General features: G+C 36.6%; 1 protein-coding gene across 4 annotated transcripts in view; it reads left to right on the top strand.

The window, feature by feature from the left end:
• The first annotated feature begins 12,882 nt into the window (after positions 1-12,882).
• Positions 12,883-20,491, top strand: part of A1CF (APOBEC1 complementation factor) — an 83,441-nt gene continuing 75,832 nt past the window's right edge. For 2 of the 4 annotated variants that reach the window (XM_012467586.2, XM_012467585.2), the window contains exon 1: positions 12,883-12,972. Coding sequence is in view for 1 of the 4 variants with exons in the window: in XM_064374137.1 (XP_064230207.1) it covers positions 18,651-18,692 (42 nt within the window). In the remaining 3 variants the exon portion in view is untranslated. Of the gene's footprint in view, positions 12,973-18,635; positions 18,693-20,491 lie in introns of those variants that run through there. The other 2 variants (XM_064374138.1, XM_064374137.1) reach the window with 2 other exon arrangements.

Below are 20,491 nucleotides of genomic sequence, written 5' to 3'. Positions count from 1 at the left end.
TAATACTTATTTAAATATATAATCTGCTCAAATTTTTTAGTTCCTCCAGCAAACTAGGATACGGGAGAAATGTTTGAAAGATTTATAACTTAGGCATTGAGCAAAGGATTGGCAACATTGAAATATTTTCTTGAAATTTATGCTGACTTTTGGGGTCCATTTTTAATAGAAAATATTTGCTTGTATATAAGTATGGAGAAAGAGAAAATGACAGAGAGAAATAGTGATAGAGGTGGATATAGACACATGGATATAACTTTATAATATGGGTTTTGAAAATCCATAACATATTTCTCAATAGGAATGTTCAGCGCTGCCTATGGGCACAAGGTTGGGCAATCCTGGGTTCAAGTTCTTGCTTACTGGCTGAGTGACGTTGGGCAAATTATTTAACTTATCTGAGTTTAATCCCTTCATCTATAAAATAGGGAAAGTGACAACTGTTTTGAAGTTTTGGAATGGTATACGTAATGTGCCTTACACAATGTTGATACATTCTTATACTCATTCATTCTTACATTTCTCCACTTAATATTCACTGCGCACTTACTATGTCCCAGGCACACTTCTAAGTATGAAGGATATAGTAGTAAACAATCAAACTAAGATACCTACCCTTCCCCTATAAAGTATATGATTTTGTGTGGGAAACTGCATGAAATTTGAAAATAATACAAATATATATATATATATATATATATATAAAATACAACTGAGGAAAAGTGTGTCTGGACACAGCAACTAACTGAAAGAGCTCCCCATGGCCATAGCTGGAACGATTTGAATAATGAAAGTATTGACCTGGTGTGGTGGCTTATGCCTGTAATTCCAGCTCTTTGGGAGGCGGAGGCAGACAGATCACCTGACATCGGGAGTTCGAGACCAATCTGACAAACATGGATAAACCCCGTCTCTACTGAAAATACAAAAATTATCTGGGCATGGTGGCACATGCCTATAATCCCAGCTACTTGAGAGGCTGAGGCAGGAGAATCGCTTGAACCTGGGAGGCAGAGGTTGCGGAGAGCTGAGATCGTGTCATCGTACTCCAGCCTGGGCAACAAGAGCGAAACTCCATCTCAAAAAAAAAAAAAAAAAAAAAAGTATTATTGGGTTATAACCCAAAATATAAAATAAATATTCATGAGTAAATTCTGATTTAAATAAATGATTAAATAGGCACCAAGATTCAAATCTCCCATGCAAAAAAATTCCAAACAATATAAACAGATACTATGCTCAAAAAGAGAATGAACATAACTTTCCATTCCTTAAATGTGGGCTATGTATAGTGACTTCCTTTCAAAGGGTGCAATATGGAAAGGGAAAGGAAAGAGTAATTTTTCAATGGAGAAACCTGACAAACACTATTTTATCTAGATGATCAAAGTCAACATCAACAGCCATGTATCATGTTGCTAGTACATATCCTTGATAGAATGTAATAAAGGCAGTGTTTTACCTCTGTGATCTTTCTACCAAACCTGCAACCCTAGTCTAATAATAAGAAAAACATCAGATAAATTCCAATTAAAGGACAGTCTATAATATACTTGATCAGTATACCTCAAAACTGTCAAGGCCTTCAAAAACAAAGTCTAAGAAACTGTCACAGCAAAAAGAGAGCTTAAGTAGACATGATGAATAAATGTGTATGGCATCCTCAATGAGATGCTATGACAGAGAATATGAAGTAAAAATCTAAGGAAATCTGATGAAAGTATGGATTTCAGTTAAAAATTAATACCCATATTGGCTCATTAACTATAACATGTGTACTATGCTAATGCTATGTTAATAATAGGGGAAAAGCGTGTTGGGTATATAGAAACTGTACTATCTTTACAATTTTTCTGTAAATTTAAAGCTCTTGTAAAAGTAATGTTTCTCTTGAAGAAACAGTTGCAAAAAATCTAGAATGGACATGTCCTAAACCTTAATAAACATTTTTTTCAAAAGTTTAAAAAAGTTCACCTAAAGAGAGGCGTATGGAAGTAGTGAGCAGACAATTGCTAGGTTTGACTTTCGTATGTGTAAGTATATAAATGGCTTCCTGAGGTGGTCCTGGTGAGGCTGAGTGAGGACTCATTAAAGAGAAGCTACTGTAGTTTTTATTCTGATTAGCTTTGTTAGTTTGACCAAAAAAAAAAAAAAAAAAAAAGATCTTTGCCTCTTTATCTAGAAGTCTACACTACTAGAGTCACTCACTGAGTTTGCCCAGCCAAGGACCACTGCCTGGGAGAGAATAAGGTATGTAAGTATGAGTTCCCTCCAAGACACCACCAGTAGCCATCAGTCTACAAAGGAAATCAATGTGTATTAAATGCTTTTATGCTCAGCAAAGCAGCAAGCCTTTACATAGAGTATTCATCTCACTCTTTGTAGCACTCCCAAAGATATGAAAACTCCATTTTACAGATGAGGAAACTAAGGTTCAGAAATTATATGGCTAGACCTGCCAGAGCTCAGACTTAAAATCTTTGACTCCTGCGTTTTCCATACTACCTAGAATAATGTGCTCATTTTGTATGCCACGGAGAGCATAGCCCTAATGAGATAAAACCATTTTTAAAGACTTGCCCTGGTCACAGTTGTATAAGAATATACAAAGTGTACAGGATGGTAAAAATGTCAGTCGACTACTCTGGTAAATTTTTTTTAAAGTATAGTAAAAAATAGCTCCTCTGGCATAAAGTCAGTAGTCAGATGTTTGAACTCAGAGGAACTTAGCAAAGTAGGTCTTGCTGAATTAAGCGTGCCTTTAATTGGTGCTTTGGTTGAATGTCCCTTTTGCAGCAAATGAATCCACAATAACTATCATTAACACGAAGCTCATTTTCCAACTGAGTGAACAGAACTGGGTGAGGTTGTAAAGTGTGGTTGTTCCATTTTCAGTGGTGCTTTATTGTGCGAAGTTAATGCATTAGAAGTAATCCATGTGGACAAGCCAGAATATTTCCAGCAACAAAATCCAGAAATATTTTGGTTGGCCAAAGCAAACACAACCTGGGATGCATTTTAAACCATGAGCTGCCTTCCTCTCTAATCCTCCTACTCAAAGATTTAGATATAATAACACTACCATGAGCTCCAAACACACATTTAAATGTATGTTTTGACACAAACTCAATGTACTATGAATCCTTTCACTTTCTCTTCTATATTTTTGTCAGATAATAAATAAAGGAACTCCCTCCTTTTTCTCTTACTACTAAATCCTTCTGAATAATGAACTAATCATATTATTGGAACTCATGTTTTACTTAAATAATCTATAGTTAACATTCATTGAATACTTACTCTATACCAGACAATAGGCTAAGTGTTTTATAGAATTATCTTAATTAATCCTCAAAATACCTCATTTTATATGGAGAAACAGTTAAGAAACTGGAGAGTAGTTTGAGACATTTCAAAATGTATTTAATAGTGGATAAAGTGTACATTATGTAAATTACATCTCAACAAAACCATTTTAAAATAGATCTATATTTATCATCTGTCTTTCTCTATCATCATCTATAAGTGAGATCCAAAAGAGAATACAGGGAATGGTGGAAAAATGATAGTAAAGAGATAGCAGCTGATCATTTCTAGAACTGAATAAAATCTAAGTTCTCTGAGATGAAGCCCTAGATACACTCTAGTGAATCTGCAAAATAAGAAAGTGAGACAATTTTAACAGAATATATGCATTGGAAGTCCTCCTTTATCTATCCCCTCAATCTTACATCCTCCTTCACAAGCCACTACTAGTAAAAGTTTGATGTATGGGAACACATATATAACTATATATTTTTGCAAATATATTATGCAGTTTGCTATGTATGTGTTTTTAGTAAAAGGGATCATACAATATAATTGCTGTGCAGCTTTCTCTTTCCATGTGGCAATAAACCATGAAGGTCTTGACATGTAACTCTATATGAATCTTGGTTTTTATTTATTGTAAGATTTTCCATTTTTAATGCTATTTAAAAATATTTGTGTTTTTTTTCAAATTCAGAGAAAAATAGAGAAGTTCATGATTCCCCCCCGCGCCCCACCCAAAACAAAACAAAAATAATCCATTTTAGAGAGAAGAAAATTTAAATAATTTCATCAAGATTTCACAGTTTGTGAATAGGAGTTCTAAACTTGAAGTAAGCAGGAAAGCTAGATTGAGGGCCCAAATGCTTAGCCCCTGCACCTTCCTACCAGGTACTTAGCAGTGTTACTACTCAGCCAGTGCACTCCAGTACTGACCTCCCAGTTCAAACCTAGAACCCACCAAGTTCTAATGTCAGAAGTGAAGTTTTAGAGTTTCTTATTTCAGTTCTCTATGTTCTCCTCCAAATTCAACCTTTGCCAGCCCTGTATAGGCCACTTCCTTATGGGACTCAGTTACCTCAATTACTAAAAAAGAGGGTCCGACTAAAAACTTTTCCAAATCTCATATTCTCTTTCTTTTCCTGTGGATTGAAGCTTCTGATCTGATGGTCCACACAAAGGTTCACTCTGAGCTTCCTACTTGCCAGAACTTTAACCCTATCAGGTACACCTAGGAGTCATGGTACAACAAGTTGGTAGAGTCACGGTCACAGAATAAAAGAATCACAAGATTTTACCACTAGAAGGGAAGTTAATGGTTACGGGGTGCCGATGAGTACCCAGGTGATGAGGGGCAGCACAAAAGCAGAAGCCAGCAGCTCCCAATGCCATTTCTTCCTAAAGCCAGACTGAACTTAGCTACATATCAAGGTATTTATACCCAAGTTCTGTTTCTTTCTCTGATTATTTTAGTAGAACAAAATGTAAGAAGGAGATTGGTGAACACTAAATAAACATCACCAGAAACTGAAAAACAAAAGAAGGCAAGAGAACATCAACTGCCACCACCTTGCTGGTAGAAAGTGGGGAAGAAAAAACATTTGCCTGCTACTTAAAATACACCCATCCTGCTCTATGCACTGTAAAAAGCATTCTGCAAACAGCCACTCTTCAGCAGCCTTCTTTATATTTATATATATCACTTATGGTACAAACACATAGATCGTTTAATTACCTTAAAAAATATAATTAGAGATTAATAGCCCTACTTTACAAATAAATTAGAGAAAAATATAATTAGAGATTAATAGCCCTACTTTACTGATATTCAAAGACATTAAGACACCTTCCAAGGCCTCTCAGTGAGTCAAGGGCCAAAGCCTGTGCTCTTTGCTTCACTCCATGCTGGTTCCTGGTGTGAGAGCATCATGCAGAAAATATTTAACCTCATTATCTCATTTTCAAAACAGAAAAAATTGCAGCCCCTGCTCTAATTACTTTCCAGAGTTGATATAAGGATAAAATACAACTACATATGACAATGTCTTAACTTCCACAGTGATCTATGAAGCTCAAAGCAAATTCACATTGTTCACCCCACAGTGTAAATACATAACATTGTTAACCAAACCATGCAGATGGGATTAGACCTTGTGACAGACAACACAATGGTTTTCAGAGCAGTGTATTTTGAGAACACATAGAATCACAGTTTCATTTTTGTTTGTTAGGATAATAGAAGAAATACAGTTAATGTTCAAGACTTCTTTTAAGACTGATTAATATAAAATTAATATAGGTGAATATTTTTATCTTTTGTTAAATGTAAGGGGTAGGAATGCAGTTTCATTACATAAATATGTTGCATAGTGGTGAAGTCTGGGCTTTTAGTGTAACCATGACCCAAAAAGTATACATTGTACCCTTTAAGTAATATTAAATAATATCTCATCCCTCATCCCCCTTCTATCCCCTGACCCTTCCAAATATGGGAAAATAATTAACATGAATCTCTCATTGGACTAAGTACTTTCCATCACATCTCTCCTCTGAGTCTCACGGCAACTCTATGAAGTGGGTGCTATTATTATCTCCATTTCTCTCTCTCTCCACGCACATTTGCTGGGAGTTGTTTGTTTTATTCTTGTAAATTTGTTTAAGTTCTCCGTAGATTCTGGATATTAGCCCTTTGTCAGATGGGTAGACTGCAAAGATTTTTTCCCATTTTGTTGGTTGCCAGCTCACTCTAATGACAGTTTCTTTTGCTGTGCGGAAGCTCTTAAGTTTAATTAGATACTATTTGTCTATTTTGGCTTTTGTTGCCATTGCTTTTGGTGTTTTAGTCATGAAGACCTTGCCTGTGCCTATATCCTGAATGGTATTGCCTAGGTTTTCTTCTAGGGTTTTTATGGTTTTAGGTCTTATGTTTAAATCTGTAATCCATCTAGAGTTAATTGTTGTATTAGGTGTAAGGAAGGGGTCCAGTTTCAGCTTTCTGCATGTGGCTAGCCAGTTTTCCCAGCACCATTTTTAAATAGGGAATCCTTTCCCCATTGCTTGTTTCTGTCAGGTTTGTCAAAGAACAGATGATTGTAGTTGTGTGGCATTCTTTCTGAGGCCTCTGTTCTGTTCCATTGGTCTATATCTCTGTTTTGGTACCAGTACCATGCTGTTTTGATTACAGAAGCCTTGTAACATAGTTTGAAGTCAGGTAGCTTGATACCTCCAGCTTTGTTTTTTTTTTTTTTTTTCTTTTTGCTTAGGATTGTCTTGGCTTTAAAGGCTCTTTTTTGGCTCCATATGAAGTTGAAGGTGTTTTTTTCCAATTCTGTGAAGAAAGTCATTGGTAGTTTGCCATTTCTAGATGTGAGAATAGATGCTTTGAGAGTGAGATGACTTACCTGAAAGTAGGTAACCAGTGAGTGCTTGAGTTGGGTTATTAACCCAAGTAACTGGGCTGCAAAACCCGTGCTTTTTAACATTTTACTCTACCAGCTTTTAAGACTGAGATGATTGTTTTTAAGATCTGCTGAAAGTATTTTGGAAACTGCAAAGCACATTTGAAAGATTAATTTCCATTTTGCATAAGCTACAAATAACACAAATTGAAAATTAGCCTCCTCAAATATAGCCTCAGTTTTGTTTGAAAGTTTAATATTCTCTTTACAAAAATCTTGATATTAGTTTCAGCTTTCTTTTTTATTCCATTTGAAAACGTATGAATGCATACAATTAGCATTTTATTATTCCACTTTTGTTACTTTCCCAAGTTCTTCTAGTATTTATTAACAAAGTCAGAAAAATTGCCCTTTTTATTTTATTGATAAATGTTTTCTACTTGGATATAGAAAGTATGGATTTGATGAATTAGTCCTGATTTAAATTCTGGCAATTATAGTGGCCAGATCTAGTTTTTATTTGGGAAAAAATGAAAAAATACTGCCTAAATTGCTGTATTTAGCTTCTCAGAGTCATCTGTTAGCTTAAAGAATTCAAAATATCAATTGGTCATAAGGAGCAATACATTTGTATGAAAGCAGAAACAAATATTATGCTTTTTTCATAATCTTTGCTGTGTGTGTGTGGTACACACACAAACATATGTGTATTCTTATTTTAACTTTGCTTCCTCCAGAGTATCCCCTACCTTTTGAAAAGAATATATCTCTTTTTATCAAAGGTTAGTAAAATTAACTAAAAAAAAATAGTTAATGACATTATCATTTTAAACAAAAGGTTATGTGATAACTCCTTCTCAGGTCATTAGCTAAAAGCTAGTGCAGATTCTTCTGTGGAAATTTGTTTCTTTATAGTAAACAGAAGTGAGTCGATTCTAGTGCAGATTAAAGACCCGATGATCTGTATTTTCTAACATGACTAAAGGAATACACCAGATTTGGTAACCGGATTTTTCTTTCTAAAGTTGCTCTTTTACACAAAATCAGTATTTGCTTTTATGCTGGTTAAGCTAGATAACATTTCTTAAAAAAAAAAAAAAGACTACATTTAAAAATTCTAATTTCAAGAACATTCATCAAACAAAGGGGTAAGGATGAAAAGGAACAAGGAAAGGTGGGAGGTTCTTAACTCAGGGTGAAAGGGCAGGGCCAGGCTAGCATCCCACTGTTACGGTTTTTAGATGTAGCGGGGGCTTTATTAAATTCCTAATTTCTCATCTTATCCTACAATTGTGTTATACTAAAATACCATTCTAATGTGCCAGGAGAACAAGATGCGATTTCCTAAAGCACAAAATAAAGTGTATGTGTGTGGGGAGAGAGAGAGAGAGAGAGAGAAAGAGAGAGAGAGAGAGAGAGAGAGAGAGAGAGAGAGAGAGAGAGAGAGTGAGAGAGAGAGTGTGTGTGTGTGTGTGGATGTGTGTGTTTAATCAACTCAACACTAGATGGCTCTAGTTACAAAACCAAAAAATTTTCAAAAATCTAAAACTCGGATATAACATAAGAACAGATGAATTCTAACCCACTGAATCAAATTCTGCTATCTTCCAAAGTCTTGCAAGCATTAAGAATAGCATTGAGCATTTAGGTTTGATATGTTATGAATCTCCAAAGGATCAGGCATAAATCCTAGAAGTTCTTATGTCACAGATCAAAACAAGAAGTTGCACTGACATCACCTCAAAGGCTACAGATCTAATCTGCTTTGTAATCACCCTGCTCTGTATATACATGGTACTCTATTATTTTCATGTCGTTTTTACATATACCAATTCCCTCAACCCCCTCAACAACCAGTGAGGTATATAAGGGATGTTGATATTTTCCCCATTAAAGGCAAAGACTCTGAGACTCAGAAAAGGGCCAGAAACTTGCTCAAGATTAAGTAGCTCATAAGTTATAGTGTGTTGGGACTGAAGTGCTAAGGTCCTGACTCCTAGATCAGAGTACTTTCTAGTCAACAGGCAAGGAAAGAGAATGAGCTTTTGCAATACTCAGTGTGTCCGATACAGCCCCTCAATTCTTTGAAATGCTCCCTTCCAGTGAATTAAATAGCCCTACCCACCCACCAAACACTCAAAAATGAAATGTTGAATTCTTAGGAGATTGAAGTGAAAGGGTTTTGTTTGTTTGTTTGTTTGTTTGTTTTTTAGATGAGTCTTACTCTTGCCCAGGCTAGAGTGCAGGGGCGTGATCTTGGCTCACTGCAAACTCCACCTCCCTGTTTGAGTGATTCTCCTGCCTAAGCCTCCTGAGTAGCTGGGATTACAGGCACCTGCCACCATACCAGCAAATTTTTATATTTTTCGTAGAGACTGGATTTCACCATCTCAGCCAGGCTGGTCTCAATCTCCTGACCTCATGGTCTACCCAGAAGAGATATTTTTATGGAACTAGGACAGGAAGGATGGTGGCAGGGAAGGAAGCATCTTTTGCATGGTAATCTTTGCCTTTGAGTTTTATTTTAGGTTTTTTAAAGCTTTATGTGTTACCTTCAGCAGCAAAAATTAATGATTTTTACCTAAATACAGTCTGAAAGAAAGATTCATTTAAATCCATAAGCCAAGTATTTCATGTATGAATGACTGATCATTGCAACCACTGAATGAGCACTTACTACGGATCTGGTATAGCCTATTTTTGTAAGTCTCTTTCTTTTTGAGTGTTCTCACCTCATCGAATAGTATCACCATCCAGCCAATGGCTGCATCTAATAATTTGAGACCTGTACTTTAGATGCCATGCCCCCTCAGTTCCCACATCCTCTTAATGATTTGCCTCCTACACATTTCATTGACCATGTCTACTTTCCTCTATTCCCAGAATCACCACCCTAATCTCAACTACCATCTCCTGCCACCTCCCCTCCAACTAGTCTCTTTTAGATGCTTCATCTCCTTCAAATTCAAATCACCAACTTACTTGAATATATACATGAGTAAAATTATTCTAAGACAACCAAAAAAAAAAAAAAAAAAAGGAGAGAGGTAGGCAATGTCATCCCATGGCAATTTATTCTCCACGCTACACCCAGAATCTGTACAAATGGTTCATGTGGCTCCCCTTCGTCAGTTGCTTCAGTGACTTTCCACTGCCCCAGGATAATGTTGGGAATCTCATGATGTCCCTTTATGAATCGCCTGACTTGGCAACCTAATCCAATCACTGTCCCCATCAGTTTCCCTCTTGCCCTTCACAACTGACCTTCTATCATTATTTGGATGTGCCAAACTCATGTGAACTCAGAGCATCCCCATGTGCTACTTCCACTGACTAGAATGCTCACCTCCCACCCACACATCCTTCAGGTCTCAGCTTAAATGTCTTGTGTTCTGGAAAGCTTTCCTCAAGTACCACCCATCCCACCCAGCCCTACATGAGGCTAGGTCCCTGTGTTTTACGTTCTGTTTAGCATTCTGTACTTCTCCTTCATAACACTTATTACAACTATAATTAGTTAATCATTGAGGTATTTGCTTAATGTGTGTACCTTTTATCTGCTCTGTTAAGCACTGAATCCCTTAAGACTAGCACAGTATTTCCCAAACATTTAAAATTGTGATCCATAATAAAAAATAAACTTTATAACCAGTACACACAGATATATACATAATTAGAAAAAAGTTTCATGAATAGTATTACCCTTTCTAGGTGCAATTCACTTGATAGTTTCTTTCTATTTTTAATATGTTAGATACAACCCACTTTATTGATTTTATAGCCTACTAATAGACTGAAATCTCATTTTAAATAATTTCTAATGCAACACTTAGCAGAGAGAACTTTCTCAGTAATTGTTTGTAGAATAAAGTAATAGAAAATTCACATTTACCAGCCACTATCTAAACTAGGTTTATTTTTACAAAGTAAAGGCAAGTCTTGCCATCCTTGGTACAGTTAACTCTGTTGATTAGACTGATGAGGTCAAGGTCATGAATTTGATCTCATTCTGATCTATTGGTTTCTCTGTCTCAGGGCCACAAACTTTCTAATTAGCCCTCAGAAAAAGAGAGGCTGATCCATTGCTTTTCTTTTTATTCCTTATCAGTATATTCCTATCCTTGTAACAAAACGGTTTAAAAAATAAAAAGGAATAACAACAATTCATTACTACCATTGGCTCTTACGAGTGATATATGAATTGTCTTACTGAAATCATCAGACTCTAGGTTAATATGAGTATACCAGGATCCATCAGATAATAAATTGACATATTTTTAATAACTGGTTACAATAGACTGAATGTTTATGTTCCCCCTAAAATTAATATGTTAAAACCCTAACCCCCAATGTGATGGTATTTGGAAACAGGTCCTTTTGGAGGTAATTATGATTATAGTAGCTCATGAGGCTAGGTCCCTCATGATAGGATTAATGCCCTTATTTTTAAAAAGGAGAAGATAAGGGATCTCTCTTTCTGTGTGCATGCACCAAGGAAGGCCATGTAAGGACATAACCAAAAAGAGGGCCCTGCTGGCACCCTGATTTTGGACTTCCAGCCTCCAGAACTATGAGAAACAAGTGTTTGTTGTTGAAGCCACCCATTGTATGGTATTTTATTATGGCAACCTGAATGGACTGAGACACAGTTAATATCATTCTTTTTACCTGTTGTGTTTCAATGTTTCCTTCAGATACCTAAAAATCCTAGCTTTCCTTTCTTCAACTCCACTTATCACCATCTAAGTACCTACCACACAAAACAATAAAGGAAACCCACCCCAAACTGTCCATCTTACAATATCAACAATTCTTTGTTGGACTAGGCAAACTCAAACTAAGAATTCCACATTCATTTGGAAACCATGCAAGCCCAGACTGCGCTTTCACTAGGGAAAGCAATAGGACTACTTTGTGAGGGGATCATTTTTCAAGAAGGAAGCAGAGGGATGTGTCCCTCATTCAGCTATCTAGCTAGGTGAGGCATAAATTCTTCCTCTAGGTTTAACATCAGGGGTACAATTCTGGGGTAAAACAATTGTTCCTGGGGTGTTTTTGCTAAACCCTGTCATGCATTGCTATGGGAAAATGGTAAATCATTTCATGTTTGAGAACTAAAAACTGCAGGCAGAACTAGCATTCCAACAGTGTCTTTTATCTCTTCTCTTACGTACTCATAGATGTGCTTAATTGTTGGATCTTCCTTTGAGTCTCTATTATAGAAGTATTGCTTGTTCTGTGCTTTTCTATAGACAAAAATGCTCTCTTAATGGTTGGTTCCTAGAAAATTTGACTCCTCTTACTAGAACTGAAGCCAAGGAATCCTCTAATTCTAGTTTGGGAGCGTGTAGTTTCCAAGCCCTTAAATCAAAATTTACTCAAAATTAGAAAAGTTTTGGTTCTTTTTCCTTTTCTTTAAGTGGGCTTTATTACCCTTAGGGATTTATTCTGTAGAGTAGAGCTCTTACCAGAGAACTCAGAGTATAGAGTTTGTATTTTTGAAAACACCATTTATCTATTTTTCAAGAAACTCAATTACCACTGAGATTTCAGGCAATGAACAATAGCATCAGTTATCATACAATCCCAGTATATAGCTGATTATTATGTTTCTCACAAGTAAACCCCTCTTACAATCTAAATGAGCAGCTTGTATACAAAGAAGTATGCTTTCCCCAACCTGATCTGGCCCCAAATCTGTCTATTTTGTTATGTAAGTGCTTTGTGTATTTTCTGTTTGTAGGCCAGCATTTATCTATGTACTTGACCTAAAACTCTACACTTTACTCCCTGTAATACAGTGATATAAAAAGTGTAAAACAAAGAAATATTCTCATAAATTACCTTAGGCATAATATCATTTTGGCATAGCAAAAAACAAAGGAACTAACATAAAGAAAAGCTTACGTATCCAATTGCAGCGAATTTTACCTTTTAAATATATCATATAAGTCAATGAAATAGCTTCAAAATAATATTTACCCCAATATTTTTACAACATTTATTTTAATTTTGTAAACAAATAACAAAGATAGTTTTCATAAATTATATCTGGGCTGTAGTGACCCAGTTATCTGGTCAAAGGGCTGCATGGATGCAAGAGACAGGGTGAGTTAAAGTTTAACTCCCAGGAATTGTAAACGAAACCTAAAGCCACTGAACCTTTGGAGTTTGATATGATGATTAGAGCATAACCCGAGTGACACGTTGAATTCGCCATAATCAAGGAAACCTTTTCCGGGTGGGGATCTCTGAAATTACTCAGGTATGATCCATGTGTTTTCCTTTTTTCTATTTCAGCTCTGTGAAACTGTGCTTTGTTGTATCAGTGGGAATTCAGTGAAAACAGCTTTTACTCTCTTCTGCTATCTAGCCTAATTCGAGGAATTATCTAGCTTGTTTTTAGACTAATGAAACAATTGGAAAAAAAAAGAATATATTGGAATTATCATATAATCTCAAAATGAGACAGCTACCAGGATTTAATAAATTTCTGAGGGTTCAAGAGTGGAACCAATGTTCTGAGAAGTTTATTTAGCTCTAACCAGATGGCAGGGAGAGTTGTGGTTGAGTGCCTGTCCTGATCCTAGGAATCTGAGAAACAAAAATGCAATTAGCAAACATCCCTGGCAGATTTTGAGTTCTGTGTGTTGGTCATAATTCCTATCATACTTCAGACTTCATATGTTTAATTATCTACTACCACCATAAAAAATATCTTAGTAAATTCTTGCTATTTCTCCTGCCATTATCTTGCTAACCAGAGGAATGGGTAAATTCTTCACTTTTGATTCTGGCAAAAAAATATTATGGAAAATGACTGGCTTATAGTGTGTTAAATCTCAACCTTGGAATGGCTAATTATTGGATTGTTTCCACAGTTTGGGTAACTGAGCTGAGGTGGATATATTTTCACATTTTTTTTTGTTTACGCCGAAAAGATTATTCACAACCAGAATATAATGGCATTTTATCTCAAGAAAGTAATCAATCTGGGTATTTACCAGAAATATCCCACTTCTGCCGGAAACTTCCTAAACTCTGACTTTTTGTCATGATTATCAATGTAATTTCCAAGAAGAATGGATTCCAACTAAACAAGGTTATTTACTATAGGACTTTTCAGATGCGTATTGTATATTTCCAACAAGATGACGAATACAGCATTATTTGTGCATTGTGCAGGATTAGTGTTTTGTAGAGTATATTTTGGTAAATTCAGCTCTAGTTATAATTTAGGATCAAGAAAAAAATGTGTTGGTCTGCTCTGAAACTTCCTTTATAACGTGTTACAGAGCATGCAATGGAACATAGGTCTGGAAATGACAGTGATATCACTTACTTGTCAAAGCAGTAAGGTTTTGCCCTGCTCAATACAGAGAGAGAGCCAAATGACTTACAAGGTTCACATTTTCTGGAATAACATTTACTCTGCCCATTTTATATAACTCTTAACATTTTACTGTTTCGTTTTACTATTTATCCATTTTAAGGGAAAAAGGAAGACAGGTGGCAAGGAAAAGAAATATTGTTGTGGGCAAACACTATAAAACGACATAATGGATATTAAAACACTGTAAAAACTTAGCTGTTATTTTCTACTGCACTAATACCAAGGTGATTTTGTGTCATTTCAAATATCAACATTATATTTAGTGGACGTTAATAAATGTGGCTCAAAAGAAAAGTGACCCCATTGTCAAGTAAGTTGAGGAAATGGTGTTAGAAAAGTTACAGCAGGTCTTGTTACCCCATGAGTGTTTTTAGTAAAACATGAGTGTTTTTAGTAATAATGATAACGGACATCTATGAAACACTATATTGTCCGGTCTACTTTTAAGTTCTTTCCATGAATCACCTCATGTGATTCTTAGAACAACTCTATGGGGTAGATACTATTATAACAGGTTATAAATGGGAAAATAGAGGCACAAACAAGTTATCTAACAGGCTCAGCTACTCAGCAATTGGCAGAGCCAGGCTCCCTAGTCTGGTGGTCTGATTCAGAGCCCAAGCATGTACCCATTATATCATGCCCTCAAGGACTGGGGACTCATGACACATGCAAATATTGTCATTTATCATGACTACCTAAGAAAGTAGGCAATATTTTGCTTCCTGGGCTTCATTTACAACAGAACATCTTCTTTCAGGAACGTCTATCAACATCTCTCAAAACTGGTATTTCTCAGAATACAGAAAGGGAAAGACCAAATCACTTTTATAGCCCATGTCCAGCATTCATAACAATCAGAATCGATTGAAATCATCACAACTGAAAAATCTAAAGGATTTTAGAGTCTAGTTTTCTTCTACCAAATAGGACTATGCCTATCTGAGAAACTTTAATTACAGAAAGAGCACTAGGCTTTTTGCCTGGACACAGCTAAGTCAGAACGCCTATTGCAAAACTTCCTAGGTTTGTGACCTTGGGCATGTTGTCTGACTCCTCTGAATCTCAGATTCCTCAAATGTGAAATGGGGGTACAATCTGCCCCACAGTATTTTGTGAAGGTTAAATTAGATGATAAAGCAAAAGAGTGAAGTATAGTCCCTGGTATTTAAGAATTCAGCAACAACTCCCTTCCCTTTTCACTTTCCTGTTTGTAACGACCTCCAGAAAACTTTTCTAAAATTGCCCAAGTGTACCTATTAGGTCTTGTTTGTCAAAACAATATTAATAAAGTTGAAATAAAAAACTGTACATAAACAAAATTTCAATTAATCGCAAATAGCAGTACTATTCCATTCATTCAGAGAAAGTCAGTCTGTAATTACTGTTTTTAGTATTAAAGCACACACACAGAGTATATCTTTATTTTAGAGAATATTGTACCTGATGCAGGACACACTTATTTCATCATGGAGGCAGTTAATGTTAAAAATTTGTTTCAGTAACTGTCTCTTAAAATATTGTCATCCTTTAGAAAGCTGAGTAGTACTGTGGGTACTATTACACAATGGTTTTCATTACCTTATGTGTCTCTAAAATGACTCAATAAGTTCAAACAAGACCGTATTGATCGACAGAGGATAAACACTATTTTATCTTATTCACAGAAACAGTAACCAGGCTCCCGCAAAGTGCAGCTCTTACAGTCCAACTGCCCCCAGGAAAAGCATCTGGAAAAGGAGCAGTACCCTTGCGGTGACATTCTGTATTAGAAATCTATAGTCCATCTGCTCCTTGGCCTGATCCTGTAAAATCCAGAGAGTTATTAACAAATGTTTGCTTCCCATTAAATCAGAAAAGCTAGTTTATCATTTTATTTCATCAAATCTACTGCAACTACGTTATCAGTTTTGTTTTGTTTTGCTTTGTTTGAGACAGAGTCTCGCTCTGTTGCCCAGGCTGGAGTGCAGTGGAGTGACCTTGGTTCACTGCAACCTCTGCCTCTTGGGTTCAGGTGATTCTCCTGCCTCAGCCTCCTGAGTAGCTGGGACTACAGGCTCCAGCCACCATGCCTAGATAATTTTTTGTATTTTTAGTAGAGACGGGGTTTCACTATGTTGGCCAGGCTGGTTTCGAATTCCTGAGCTTGTGATCTGCCCGCCTTGGCCTCCCAAAGTGCTGGAATTACAGGCATGAGCCACGGCGCCCCATCTAGGTTATCATTTTTAATGACTATTTAGAATTTTTAATTTAATAAAATAAAATTTTGTATTGAATATTTTCGATTGATGCAATCCAAAAATTAAAACATATCCTTTTGTAAAAAATTATTGTCTTGACTAAAATATGCTTGTATCTTGAAAGTTCTAATTTGATTTCTTTTAAAGATACATAAGCTGAGCTTTTTTCCTATATAGATTTATGTGTGGAGTTTTATGCATATATGTATTAATCACATGTAGAACATTTTCCAAATTTTCTTATTCAGTAGGGTTTGGTCCCTGGTAATATTAAGAGGGAAATAGTAACAAGGATGTAAGATAAATCCCTCTGGTTTTCACAGTTAGGTACAATGCTCTGCTCCATACATAATATAACTAAAAAGAATTAGCACATGACCAATTTGGCCAGACAGAATGTCTGAGTGAGCAGATTAGTTTGTAATTCTATAAAATCCCACCTGCAATGATGTAGTGATGTCTTCCTTTCCTCCAGCAATTAAAACATAATCATTGTTTTAGGATGCCCAATTGATTTAAAAATCACTAGGCTTAGTTAAGTAGTAGAACCAACTACAATAATACAATAATACCTTATTTCCATAGGACATTCTAGTTTATAAAGCTTTTCATATAGAAGAACTTATACAGATTTTTAACGGCAAATTTCTTCATAGTTGATGTCAATTCAGGATGCCTCGTTTCTTCAAGGTAACTGTGTCAATATTCACCATTCCAATTGTACAAATCTGATTAACTGAAAGACACTCCCTACTAACGTTTACAAGCCCAACTCTGTTCATGTAGCACAATGATGATTAGGTAATTGGCCTTCAACAACTTCACTAGACATTGGTGTATTGATCAGTTAAGAGGCTAGATGAAAACAATGAAGAGAGGAGAGGACATAAGGATCCATGTGGAAGGCGAGAGAAGAACCACTCTCATATGGGTCCTAGAAGAAAACAGCCCTGAAAAGATGCAATTATAACTCAGTCCAGACGCTGCAACTAACACAGTGAAACATATAAAGGAACAGAGGATTATAAAATCTCCTACCTGCCTGGCAGGGGACTGGCAAAGCATTGTATACAAATGAAATTTTAAAATTTCTGTTGATTTTAGTATTCTTCTATCCTGCTCTTCCATTGGGATTCTGCTTAGTGCTTATCTTTCTAGCTGGGGCCTTTAGCATGAAGTAAATTTTACTTTTAATTATTAGATGTAATTATACCCTAATGCCTCTGACTATTTGCAATGGAAGTCAGAAATCAAAATCTGGTACCATGGGGGAAAACGGTGTTGGCACATATAGATGTTCATCTCAGAAATTCTCTTTCTAATCCTCTTTTCTAAAGATCCCTAACAGTTCCTCGCAATTCATGCACTACCAACTAACTAGGATTGGCACCCTATGATGATTGTAACAGTGATGTTAATAAAAGCTCTTACATCCTCTTACATCCTCTTACATCCTGCCAGATGCCAGGCACATAGGTTAACTCATTTAATCCTCCGTCACTCTATGGAATAGGTACTATTGCTATGCCATTTTTCCAATAAAGCATCTACAGCTTAGGGACATGAAGAAACTTGCCCCAGGTCACGCCAGTAGTAAGTAGTGCAGGAGTGAGTCCCAGCAGTCTGGCACAGGCCACCCTGCAAAGAAAGGACCAATGGAACACTGGGAAGCATCACAGCTTAGAACTAGAAGGAAATTCTTGAGAGCCTTTATTTGACAGAGAAAAGCAACTTGGGTCCCCAAAGATAGAAGACACATTTTTGTTAGACTGAGAATCCAAGAGCAGGACCCGAACCCTCAGGGGGCACTTTTCCATCATACCACTTCCCGCTGTACAGCATTTCTAATTCAGCCTGATTCTCTATGAAAATTCTGAGAGCCATATTAATAGAACCCCATGGTTAAAGAGGAATACTCCCTTCACTCTGAGTCTCACCTTCCTTGCTATGCCTAGACTCTTGGACTGATGTAGTCAGAGACTCAGCTAAAGGAGACCCATTTTGTGACTTGGAGAGGCTGAGACGCCCAAATCACAGGAAATATGTGCAGACACCGGCATGGATATGGTTTAGCTTTGTGTTTCCACCCAAATATCATCATAAATTGTAATCCCTAGGCCTGAAGGGAAGACTCTGGTGAAAAGTGATAGGACTATGGGGGTGGTTTCCCCTGTGATTTTTCATATTAGTGAGGAATTCTCATGAGATCCAATGGTTTTATAAATGTTTGATATTTCCCCCTTCACACACTCTTTCTCTCTCCGGCTGCCATGTGAGAAGGTCCAAGCTTGCTTCCCTTTGCCTTCTGCTATGATTGTGAGTTTCCTGAGGCCTCCCCAGCCATGCAGAACTGTGAGTCAATTAAATCTCTTTATAAATTACGCAGTCTCAGATATTTCTTTATAGCAGTATGAGAACAGAGTAATACAGGCACCGTGAACATAGTGACAGGATAAACCACGGAGGCATTGCTAAAAATACGAAGTAATTGTCCTGAATGACTTGGTTGCCTTATACTCAAATTCTGTTAGTGTCTGAATAGGACATAGCACCTCCTACCTGGAGGACACACCCTTTTCCCCATGGAAAAATAATTGGGCTGCTAGGTCTATGTCTGTTAAGGGAGTCCCATATTTAAACTGACCTGATTTAGAACTTTAAATTGAGACTTAGATGGGCTGCTCCACCAACCTGAATAGAGTTATTCATTTAGAATAAGAGTTTGTTTCCACATAAATTAGTTTGGATGCAGACTGTGAGTGATAGGGACCAAAGTCACTTAACAGACTAACTAGCTTGGCAAACCTTGCGAGAAGCAAGTTTTGATGATGGGGAAAAGAAGATATTAAGAGTAGATGGTCCAGGGAGGAAGTACCAAAAATAACTGGAGGTTGATATAAGGGACTTGAGTAGCAGGCATCTATCTGATCTTTAAGGAAGAATTAACTTATTAAAGAATTCTGTTAGTAAAGTCATTTGAATATCACACTTGCGAAATACTAATTCGTCTGTGTCTATTTTTCTCATTATATAACAGAAACTTAACAGGTGCATTGACTTGAATTGGCATCATGCAGGAAATGCCATTATATGAACCCTTAAGACATTTTAAGAGAAAAACCTATAATGCCTAGAAATTCAATTTTCTCTGCCTTTTAAAAACAAGCCATCAAGTCCGATCTTTTCTATAATAAGTTAGTAACTCAGAATTGCAAAGGATTTCCTAAAACCCAATGATCCAAAGCTCTGATTTGTGGTGTTGACAAAGCAGAGTGGAGACAAATTATATGTTAAAGCAGAAGGTTCTGGACCTGGAATGGTTGGACACAAATTCTGGCTCTACCACTTGCTACAATTTAACTCTAGGCAATTTATTGAACTCTATGACTATTTCCTCTTCTGTAAAGGCAGGTTGTTTAAATAATTAGATCAGAAATTATATATAAAGTGCTTAGAAAAATGCCAAGCAAATGTGCATAAATTTTAGCCATTTAGCTATAACACTGATCATATTTCTGTGTTGATTATAAAATGTTTTACTAGAGGAAAATAGGTGAGAAAGAGGCCATGAGGTGCAAATGTAGAGTGCTTTTTAGAGTGCAATAAGATGGCTTAGAAATTAACTCCATCCCCATCACTGGCTTGCAGTGCAAATTTGGAACACTCTCTTTCTGACTTTCTTGTAGTTTTTCTTTTCTTTTCTTTTTCTTTTCTTTTTTTTTTTTTGAGAGGGAGTCTCACTCTGTCGCCCAGGCTGAAGTGCAGTGGCTTGATCTTGGCTCGCTGCAACCTCTGCCTCCCAGGTGCAAGTGATTCTCCTGCCTCAGTCTCCTGAGTAGCAGGATTACAGGCATGCACCGCCACACCTGGCTATTTTTATTTTTATTTTTTTTGTATTCTTAGTAGAGACAGGGTTTCACCATGTTAGTCAGATTGGTCTTGAACTCCTGATCTCATGATCTGCCTGCCTCAGCCTCCCAAAGTTCTGGGATTACATGGGTGAGCCACTGTGCCCAGCCCTCTTGCAGTTTTCGTAAGACAGAGACACTCCCTATCATAGGCAGGGTCTCCTAAATTAGTATAGAATGATTTAAAGGAAGCTGAGTAATTATAGGAGGAAGCAAAAGAGAAATACAGATCCTCACACCAGA

The sequence above is a fragment of the Aotus nancymaae genome, unplaced genomic scaffold, assembly GCF_030222135.1.
Source record: "Aotus nancymaae isolate 86718 unplaced genomic scaffold, 86718_ANA_hifiasm-v0.15.2.pri h1tg000010l, whole genome shotgun sequence".
In the NCBI taxonomy this organism is placed as follows: Eukaryota; Metazoa; Chordata; class Mammalia; order Primates; family Aotidae; genus Aotus; species Aotus nancymaae.
Note: the sequence above shows the minus strand (reverse complement) of the source record. Positions and strands in the feature narration are given on the sequence as shown.